Source organism: Lotus japonicus, chromosome 5, assembly GCF_012489685.1.
Source record: "Lotus japonicus ecotype B-129 chromosome 5, LjGifu_v1.2".
In the NCBI taxonomy this organism is placed as follows: Eukaryota; Viridiplantae; Streptophyta; class Magnoliopsida; order Fabales; family Fabaceae; genus Lotus; species Lotus japonicus.
This window is the reverse complement of record NC_080045.1, coordinates 2,711,123-2,721,904: the sequence shown is the minus strand read 5'-3', so window position 1 is coordinate 2,721,904 and position 10,782 is coordinate 2,711,123. Positions and strand designations below refer to the sequence as shown.

The following is a 10,782-nucleotide window of genomic DNA, read 5'->3' as shown; positions in this document are numbered from 1 at the left end:
TGAAGATAACCTATATTTTAAATAAAATTAAGCAGTTAACCAATTGATTTTCACTTATTTGTGACACGTGATAATTAATAATAAAAGTTAACTAAATTAAAAATATTATTATTTCAAAAGTACTTTATATTTAAATTATAAATTATTATATAAGTAGATAAGTAGTTTTAAACAATAGGAGATGAAAATAGAAAATTAATTTATTACTATTAAAAAATCAATATATATTTGTAATCAATGGTTTTCACTTAGTTGTGACACGTGATAAACAATAAAAATTAACTAAATTAAAAATATTATTATTTCAAAAATACTTTATATTTAAATTATTATATAAGTAGATAAATAATTTTTAAATAATAGGAGATGAAAATATTAAATTAGTCTATTATTATTAATAAATCAATATCTATAAGTGAGTAGTCTATTTTACTATTTATGAATAATAATTTTTTTATTTTAGTTAAATTAATATTTATATATTATTAATTAATATTATTATAAATTATATAATATTAAAATAAATTAATTTGAAGTTAGGATACTGAAAGAAAATATATAACTCGTATCCTATCCTGTTCTATCCTAACTCCCCCCTCAGGATAACTTTTGCACATGATTGACAGGATAGGATAGGAGACAGGATAGTGTTATCTTATCCTGTTGGCGCAACAAACAACAGATAACAACAGGATATGATTATTATCCTGTCCTATCATATCCTGTCCTGGCCACCAAATGGGCCCTAAATGTTTTTAAGATTTTGAAAAAAAATGTAAAATCCAATCCACTTATCTGGATATTAAAACTTGATTTACCCAAAAACTATGTTGTAACAAGTGGCAGATCTACCTTATATCCAGGGGTTCATTTGAACCCCCTGAGTTAAGATGAACCCCTAAAAAAAATTTAAATTGCACTTATCCCCTTATATAAAAAAAATTTTTGAACCCCTGAAAAATTTTAAATTATACTAGTAGATCAAGTTTTGCACCTATTTATACTGAAGACACACACTCACTTACTCCTCTCACTCTTTCACACACACACACTCCTCTGAACCCCTGGAGATACATGCAGATGAACGATTGTTTAGTTCCTTACATTGAGAGTGATGTATTCAATAACATTGACTATGAGCTTATTGTTTAACGGTTTCAGAATATGAAATCACGTAGAGGACAACTATGACTTATATAATTTCTGATGTATAAACATATTGATTGAAGTTATTTTTAATTATATTTTGACCGATGTGTTCATTTGAAAAAATTGAACCCTCTGACTTCGGGGTCCTGGATCCGCCACTTGTAACTAATAATATCTAGTACTCCCTATTATTTCTAACATGCCCCTAAAAATAATTCTCAGAAAAATTCTTTTATTTTGCGATGCAAATTTTTTATGTTAACCATTCACAAAACTAATAACATATATATGATCATATTCATATAATGCAGGGAGGAGAAGGATACGATTGATAAGTTTTCCACACTCCACCATGATCTGATTATGCCCATTCAGTAGCGACCAAATTAAATGGTAAATAGAGATCTCTATGTCGGTATCAACCTTTAAATTTTCCGCAGTGAAATGATTGCACGATTGATGATGGACAATTTTATCAACAACCAAGACTAGTATCTCCTCATTTTAGCATAAAACTAGTTGGACAAATATAGAAGTTCAATAATTGCACATTTAAGTGAGCGTGACACAACTAATTTTCGCGTACAGTAAAATTCTAAGAGTGTACATATGTTGATTTGTCCGGCATGTCACGCCAGCACGATGTGTTTTCTTTCCGTCATGCAATATTTAACGAAAAAAGATAATAATTATACATTAAAGTGTGAAAATTATTATAGATAACATTTAATTAGGATTTAATTATTTTACCACTTCATTAATATCAATATTTTTTTTTAAATATCAAGCTTCTTTAATCAAATTATAGTAGTATTTCTAGGGTGGAGATCCATGCTAGTTGCTTTCCTTCAGACAAATATATCAGGCGTTGCTTCCGGTGCTTTTGCTTAGTATAATATCTTTACATTTAAAAAAAAGATTATAGTAGTATTTTTTTTTTAACTAGTATTTGTTATTTTAAGGGTGGCGAGCAAAACATAGGATTCTGGGATTTAACAGTTAAATATTATTTATCAAATTTAAAAATCATAATTATTTGATATTCTTTTCTTTTTGGCCTCAAAGTCACCACTAAGCTTTCCTTTAGATCATGTGGGTTGAGGTATACCCTAGGGGTGTCCACCGGGCGGTTTCGGGCGGGTTCGGGCCAAAACCTCGGTTTTGGTCGGTTGAAACTTGCAACCCACCAGGCCTGCCACCGTCCGCTCAACGGCTTCGGTTTTTTCGGGTTCGGTTTATACGGTTTGCGGGTTTGTCGGATCGGTTTGTTCGGATAAACAACCCAGAAGAAGAAAGATGGAAGGATGAGAATATAGATATTGATTTCTGCTTTCCAGTACAGAGAAATTTTACATCAGCCATATTACAAAAGACAATTATAAAAAAAAAAGGAAAAAACCCTAATGTAATACAAAAGATGACGTTTTTACAGGGAGATGAAGAGGAGGAAAATGAAAAAACCGAAATCCTATCCCAAGAGATAGTGAGATCAACCGTTACCAACTTTCTTCATCTTCATCGCCTTCTGCATGCATCAAATCCCAACCCCTCTCTCGCAAATCCAGAGGGTTCATGGCCCATGATTGCTTTTATGGACGACGACAGTTGCACATCGAAGGTTCCTCGCATCAAATCCTTGTTGTTGGGGTTGAAGGCTTGAAGCGAGGCAAAAGAAGTTTGAGGCTAAGAGAAGATGATAAGGTTTGTTGGGTGATGGGAGAAGGAGTAGCTGTGCGGGGAAAGGAGAAGAAGCGTAGGAATTTTGCATGATGGGAGAAGGAAAGCAGAGAACTGTGTCTGCAAGGAGATGAGAAGTGATGGTGGCGGCTAGGGTTTGCAAGGTGTGAAGGTGAGAGTGATGGGGAGAGAGTGGTTGCTGTCTGCTGATTGGATTCACTCCTCTTCAGTTCAGGGTTTGTTTTAAAAGGGTTAGGGTTAGGTGATGTGGGCCGGTGGTGTTTAAAAGGGTTTAGAATAGGTTGGTTTTTTTTTATTCCTCCCTCTTTCATTCTTCTCTGGGCTGGGCTGCATATTTTTTTTTTAATATCTACTTCGGTCGGTTCGGTCGGGCATCAGCCCAGACCGAAACCGACCGTAAATAACCAACAAAAACCGGTTTTTGACAACCGTTGGACCCGTGGGCCGAACCGAACCGCCCGAAACAGCAAAAAAAAGGCCGGTTTGGTCGGCTAATGGGCGGGTTCGGTTCTGATGGACAGGCCTTACCCTGACAAGACACCTTAAATTAAGTTTCTTCATACGTACAAAGATATCCGAAAATGACATGTGCTTGTGTTTCTACTTTTTTTTTCAACGGTAAGATTCATTGAGGCACAAACGTCACTTACAAGAGGATAAAACAAGGTTATAATATCTAATACAATGATATATATGCAGTGTTTTACAATAAAATAATACAAATCTGTGCATACTCACTCAAAAGTTAACAAATTACATGTAAATGAAAATAATGAACCACAAAAATCAACAACAAAGCTCCACTATAGCCTATCATTTGCTGTATAGGAAAAAAATTAATAAAACCTTTTGTTTCGATAAAAAGATATTAGTTTATGTGGAAAAAAAAGTTTGTTTATTGTTTTGTAATTGTAGACCTTTTGATTTTGGTTCTCACATGAGAGTAAAGCTCGGGTAAAGGTAATGAACGGAAAGCCGGAGTTACTTGACACGTCACGTAACAACATCATCAAGTCAACTAAAACCTAGCCAAAGTTTTTGACGCAACGACTTCATGGACAAACTCCAGTTGCATCGGTCACCACATTAGCCACCAGAGGACCATGCACATGCTCTAATTAGGTCAGACCAGCATACCATAAAACAAGACTAGAGCAATCGTTACTATGGAAGAACTTGGAAAACAATGGAAGAACGACATCCAAAGACCCAAACCATGCACCTTCATGTCAAAAAAACCTGTCATCGTTACCATATGTGCAAACTCAGAAGCTAAATGCTTGATTCTTCATTTCTAAATATGCTTCTTAAGTGTCCAGCATCCCACACGATGGAAGAACGACATCCAAAGACCCAAACCATGCACCTTCATGTCAAAAAAAACCTGTCATCGTTACCATATGTGCAAACTCCGAAGTTAAATGCTTGATTCTTCATTTCTAAATATGCTTCTAAAGTGTCCAGCATCCCAAACGATTTGATTCGCATCTCCCTTGTCCATTGGAATCCCGACAGCTGAGGTTTGTTTCTTTGAGTGGCTGGATATCTAGGTGGAAGTGGACAATGGTTATATCTTGAAAGTGTTGTAGTGTGGTCTATTTGTAACAGAAGGAATAACCTAGTGTTCAATGAGGTCTTGATCCAAACACACCGAGTCATAGATGAGGTGCGGAGGAATTTGGAGCCAGTAGGATAGAGGTAGTTAGCTCCCTTTTGTATTTTTCAACTAATCGAGTGCATGGAGGAACCCAAGAGAGGATGGAAGGTTAGTTGCCTCGGCCACGATGTACAATTAAAGTCAATTTTGATACCTTGTTTAAGAAGGGACATGGTGCAGACTTTGGGTTGGTGGCTCGTAACAGTTTGGGACAAATCTTGACGATTGCGCTACAGATTTCTAGTCAGATATATCACCTCCAGTGGTGGCCAAAGCTAGCTATTTTAGGTGGGCTTTGGGTCTTGCAATGGAGTTAGATTTCAGAGGAGTAATTTTTTAGAATAACTGTCAGGTTATACACTGTGTTTGGAGCACAAAGCTCGATTCACCTTCACACCTATCAAACAATATCATCCATTTTTCAAGATTTCTTGTTCATGGATTTAGGTTATGCCTCTTGTAGTTTTGTTCATGTTAAGTGTCAATGTAACGCAATTGTTGATTATCTTGCTCAGAAAACTTTCATCCTCAACCACAAACAACAGAGTATCAGACGGATTTGTTGCCTTATCTTACCATGGATGTACTCTCTTTTACTGCTGATTAATGAAACCTCATTTTGGTCGTAATATAAAACAAGGTTTTCCCAACAACTAGTTTGCTTCAAAAAAAAAAAATTTAAACTAACTGCCTCTTTGATTAAAGTTTTTGAAAACTTGGTTTTGCTTTTAAAAATTGAAAACTCATTTGTCACAACCTGTTTTCAACAACCATTTTTGAAAATAGTTCTCTTTATCAGTTTTGAAAGCTAAAATATCATAACTTTCTATTTTTGTTTAATTTTCAAATTACAATTTCTTTTTTGGAGAACATCTCATTCAATTAGTTTTTTCTAGTTTTATTTTAAAGGGAGTTGCTATTCGGACCCCCACATCTATTTGAACCCCTTTAAAATGCAAAAACACTTATATACGCACTTTCAAAGTGCGACCATAACGCACTTTAGAGGTGCGTCCATAACGCACTTTGAAAGTGCGTAGGTCGAGCGAAAATTGAAAATAGATGTGTGGGGGTCTGAATAGATGTCGGGAATCCGAATAACAATTACCTATTTTAAAATACATTTTTCAAAACTATTTTGAAAACAATTTTAGAAATAGAAAATAAAATTGCAACCGAACAAGCCTCATAGGTCAATACATACTGTTAGAGGCCCACATTGGCTAGAGACATGGTCAATCAAGTGCTTATATATGATTGTGCAAATCTCAACTCTTGAGCTAGTTTTTGGGTTGAGTTAGACATCCTAATACATACTAAAGATTCATGAATCAACCTCCATAAATAAATTCATGTACAATTTCAATCATATTTAAACACATGTCTTAATAGTTTTTAATAGTCACAAAGTGGAAAATTTATGCAAAGCGAAAATTAGAAATATAAAATAAACTTTCCACTTTGTGACATTTAAAACCCGTTAAAAAAAAAGTGTCTAAATGTGGTACATGTTATGCTTCGATCATCTCATATCATATGAAACCATTTACTTTCTATCATTGCATATCCACCCCCAACGGTTGTCCACTCATCATTTTTGTCCCGCCTACATGCACTCAAATTCATACAAACATATAATTCTCCCCCTTATCATTATTCTCAAGACTTTCCTGAATGCAACTTGATAGATACATAGTATAACATTACACAATCCAGATTGATATCCACAATCATTTCCTCATCACGCATGCTACCCCATTAATATTATTTGTGTTGTTAACATCACCATCTCCATGATCTTTCTCCCAACTCTCATTTATCATCATGTAACCTTGAAACCTTTCCACCACACTCTCCGGCACCGACACGAGCACCCTCACCGCCTTAGCATCTCCAACCACCGGCAAAAACAAGCAGTAAACATCACTCGTTAGAGGACCCATATGCACTGGCTTCCCTTCTCCAAAATCCACATCCTCCAACCCCAACCTCGACCACTGAGAAATCACCAAGCTAGTTGAAAGATCAGTCCTCACCTTTTTATCCTCCAACAAATCAATCATCGACCTCACACACTCTTCACTCAAATCACCCTTCGCTTGTTGCACTAGTTTTACAACATGGTGAAAATTATCATCAGAACTCACCAAGTCCCACACCGAAGACTCAGCACATGCGAGCACAAAACCATTCCCATAAAACCCTTCTGGGAGATTCAACTTCTTTCTAACGTTGACCGAGAAAAGAAGCTTGACTGTTACTGTGGGACCCAGGTTCAGTGATCGGACCCACGAGCGCCACGTGTGCGCTGCGACTGCTTCGAAAGTTGTGGTGTTGCGCGGCACGCGGGAATGTTTCTTTAACCGGAGGACCTCGGTGGGGCCGAAGGTGAATGACGTGGCGACTAGTGATTGGGTTTGCATCCACGTGAAGAGGTCCACTTGAGGTGTGAGCTTTGTTCTGGTGTAACTCGGGTGAGGGAGTTTTACCTGTGCCGGGTTTTGAGATCTTAACACGTGGCGCCAGTGGAAGGGTGTGATGGTTAAGTTGGTGGTGGGATTTGTGGTTAGGTGGGCCCAGGCGTGGAGAAATTGTGACGTGCCGATGCCATCGCATAGGCAGTGGTTGATTGCGGTGCATAGGATCATTCCCCCGCAGCGGAGACTTGTCACCTGAAGGAATTAAAAGAATAAAAATATAGATGAGTGATATGTGACAGTGAGAAATGTGTGATAAAATAAGAATAAAGATCATCTCAGCACTACGCATGGTCGGGTTAACCCAATGAAATCGTCTAATCCAACCCAATCTAATGGTAAAAATGCGGGTTGAAGTGGGCAAGCGGGTTTATCTGATGATTTATTACAATTCAATCATTTTTTGATTGGATATTGAATTCCATAATAATTCATCAAACTCAACCCGAAATCAAATCATTCAATAATAATATATTATTTAATATATATTTTTAATAACTATAATTTTTACTTAACTCACTAATAGAGTGTATGTAATTTATGGAGACTTTGAGTCCTATTACTAGAGTGATTTTTAGGAGACCTGAAGACTAATTTGTTTGTAATTATTTTTCATATTTAAACACATGTAGTACTTGTTTAGTTATGTATTATTGTATGGATGTGTGCAGACAGTAATTATGAACTTGTGATATATATAATTCCATGTTGGAAATTTGGAGCACTTATTTTTTAATATTTTTCAATATTCTAAATTTTTTTAGTTTAATATACCGATCCAATTAATCCATCAAAACCAACCCTAAGATTGTCGAATTGGGTTGGTTCGGGTCCGTAGGTGAAAATTCACGAAATCCAACCGAATCCAACCCAAACAATTTTGATTAGTTCGAATCTTGATTAGTCTAAAATTCCAACCCAACCAAAGTAGAGTCCTACACACCACCATGTTCATCATTCAATTTAAACCACATAAAAAATAAAATAGTGAAAAACGAGTGATATAATAAGTAGTGTGATAAAATAAATAAATGAAATTTTGGTGAAAGAGAAATTTAATTTGAAAATATCTAAATTGAATAAAAAAAAGACGTATTAGGAGAATTTAAAGTAATCATTCATTCTTAACCTTTTTCTTTTTGTAAATACAATAGTACTTTTTATGAAAATGATCGATTACATTAGACTTTAGACTTTTAGTGTGAGAAAAAAGAACACTAAGTAAGTGATCGATTTAATATATGATTTAATGCGATAAGAAAATAGATATAAAGAGTAAAAATAGAGTGTATAAATTGTTTGAGATTAATTTCTATGCACCGACGGTGTAAATAAGTTTTACACCATCATTCAATCATATCCCTCCATTTTGTTAGCTTAAAATTAATTTTGAATTTAAGAATATCTAAAAATAGGAAATGGAAGGTTGTGATTAAATGATGGTGTAAAACTTTTTACACCGTCGGTGCATAGAAATTAATCTCAAATTGTTTTGTTACTAATTGAGATTCATGAATGGAACCTTTTTTATACTAATAGAGAAGGGAAAGGAAAAGCGAGCGCCAATGAAAGGCAAGCACCATGTCCTGAATTGTCACCACTCTAGCTAACCACTATCTCTTTTCATAAAGCACCTCTGATTTTTTTACACATTTCTCTCTATCTAGATCTTTTTTCTTCTCATCATGTTCACTATTAAATTCTTCTCTTTTTAACTTTTGTTTATTTTTTCTTCTCTTTTTCAATTAAAAATAAGCGTAGATATGTTATGTTTTAAGCTAAAAATGGTCTAACAAAAACTGATTGGCATTTTGCTGTTTCCTTTTAAAAAGAAAGAAAATAAGTGTGTTTATGAATTTGACTTCCATATATCCCCTAATAATACCATACACTCAGACACTCATCATTTTCTTGTACTAAAACTCCTTTTTTTTCCTAACTCTCCTCTCACTGTTTTACCACATGTATTGAGTGGCTATAAGGTATTGGAAACTCTTAGTGGTCCATCAATCACCCTGTTCGATAAAAGTGCATAAATAAGGCAGAAATGCAAAATCATGTTTTGAACTTTTCTCCTAGCTATGATACATGGTAATCAACTTTAATAGACTTCCAATATAGGTCAAATGATAGAGTTAGGGATATATAAGCTTGATGTGCACTTAGACACTAAACTAACTAATTTGGGGGAGAAAAATGTCACTTCTTCCCTCTCCTCAACCCCATAGCCCATGAGTAAAAGAAGCCAACATATATAGAGGAAATGAAAAAACATTTAACATGTTTGGATCACTTACAATTAGAATTTAGGATATCTAATTCAACTAAAAAACTATTCATGAGAAGAAGATTGTTTTTTCATATATAAAAAGTAAACTATCTCGGTTAAATTTGTAGTCAATGTGAGATTTTCACTTACTTTATCTAAAAAAAATTATGATACTCGAAAGTTACTCACAATAATTTTTGCTTGATTTTAGTTTTAACTATAAAATCAATTTTAGTATGATTTTCAAATATGCTATAAGGGTGCATGTGTTTGGGTAAAGCACTGCACTTAATTAAACGCTCATTAAGTGCTTAAAGCGCTTACTCATAAGTTAATATTGGTACGTAGTTATTTACATAAGCTTTCTCAAATACTTGCATAAGTGTTTATGTTATAAGATAAGATTAAATAAACCCATTCGAACAAAGTCTGTTCTATGAGATAAAATTCACATGATCTTACCTGGATTACAAGTGGAGGAACATCTAAGAAACTCTGAGCTTCCACCCTGTACAAGAGCTTTCTCCATGACTTGTTTGGCAACTTGGAAGATTCAAGTAACTCTTCAGCACTTGCATCCATGAAAGCCTCAGCAAAAACTGCACCTTCTCCATTACAATCCACCTCAAGCTTGTTGTGATCTTCCTCAATGCTGGTTCTCAACCTACCAGCCAAAGGGTAGTAATCCACCAGAACTCTAGCCAGAGAGGACTTCAACGTGTCGAAGCTCACCGATTTCTTGAAGAGGAACAAGTACTTGATGGAGAATCTGAGGAACTTTTGGTCGTCAAGGTTAGAGAGATAGAGAGATTGTTTTGGCGTTGGAGCACTTGGGGGGATTGTTACTGGTGGTGTAGGATAGAAACAATCAGGGAGTTCCACATATTGTAACATGTTTTTCGACTTATGAATTTGTGGGTCTTCAATTGATGTGTATGCAAAGTTTGGAGTGGCAGTTGATAATGATGGTGAGTTTGATGAGTGATGGCAATCTATGGCAGGTGAAGATATATATAGAAAAGTGAGAAAAGGAATCAAAGAAAGAAGGTTAGTGAAGTGGGGAGAGGAGTTGGTTGAAAAAAAAAAAGGTGAATGTGAGGTTAGAGACGGGTCATTTCTCTAGTTTACGGTTTGGATAATGGTTTAGACTACCATATGAGATTCCTTTTTTATGAGTGCTACCAATAGTGTTTTCCATCCTTTCTCCTCTTTTATTTGTTGACATGCAAACCCGAATAAAGTGATTCACGACATTCAATCGACATATGTGTTTAGCGGTTATTTGACGCTACGTGAACTGTTTTATATTTTTTTACACCTTGCATTTAGTGGTTTTTTTTTCTCTTCTTAGATTGTTGATGCTTTTCAACAAAGATGCAAGTAGAATTTAAACAAAGATGCAAGTTAGAAGAATTTAGAGTTTTTTACATTCTATTTTTTGTTTTAATTAATAATCTGAGTTGTAATTGATTAAAAACAATTACACGTAGAATATTTTTCTACGTAAGCGCGCCACGAGGAGTCTCGCCGGA

At 35.1% G+C, this 10,782-nt stretch overlaps 1 protein-coding gene across 1 annotated transcript; it reads right to left on the bottom strand.

Annotated features, from left to right (window-relative positions):
* Positions 1 to 6,036: 6,036 nt before the first annotated feature.
* Positions 6,037 to 10,347, bottom strand: LOC130720631 (alcohol acyltransferase 9). Its single transcript, XM_057571302.1, has 2 exons — positions 9,713 to 10,347; positions 6,037 to 7,176 (listed from the first exon to the last, which is right to left on the bottom strand). The coding sequence occupies exons 1-2, from the start codon at positions 10,142 to 10,144 to the stop codon at positions 6,235 to 6,237; spliced, it is 1,374 nt and encodes a 457-aa protein (XP_057427285.1). The 5' UTR covers positions 10,145 to 10,347; the 3' UTR covers positions 6,037 to 6,234.
* Between the last annotated feature and the right edge of the window lie 435 nt (positions 10,348 to 10,782).

What these genes read in the sequence shown, in the direction of transcription:
- LOC130720631 (XM_057571302.1), bottom strand. Translation starts at nt 10,144, where the DNA reads ATGTTACAATATGTGGAACTCCCTGATTGTTTCTATCCTACACCACCA. An exon ending in TTCCTCCACTTGTAATCCAG is followed by an intron (nt 7,177 to 9,712) that starts GTAAGATCATGT and finishes TAATTCCTTCAG; the next exon opens with GTGACAAGTCTCCGCTGCGG.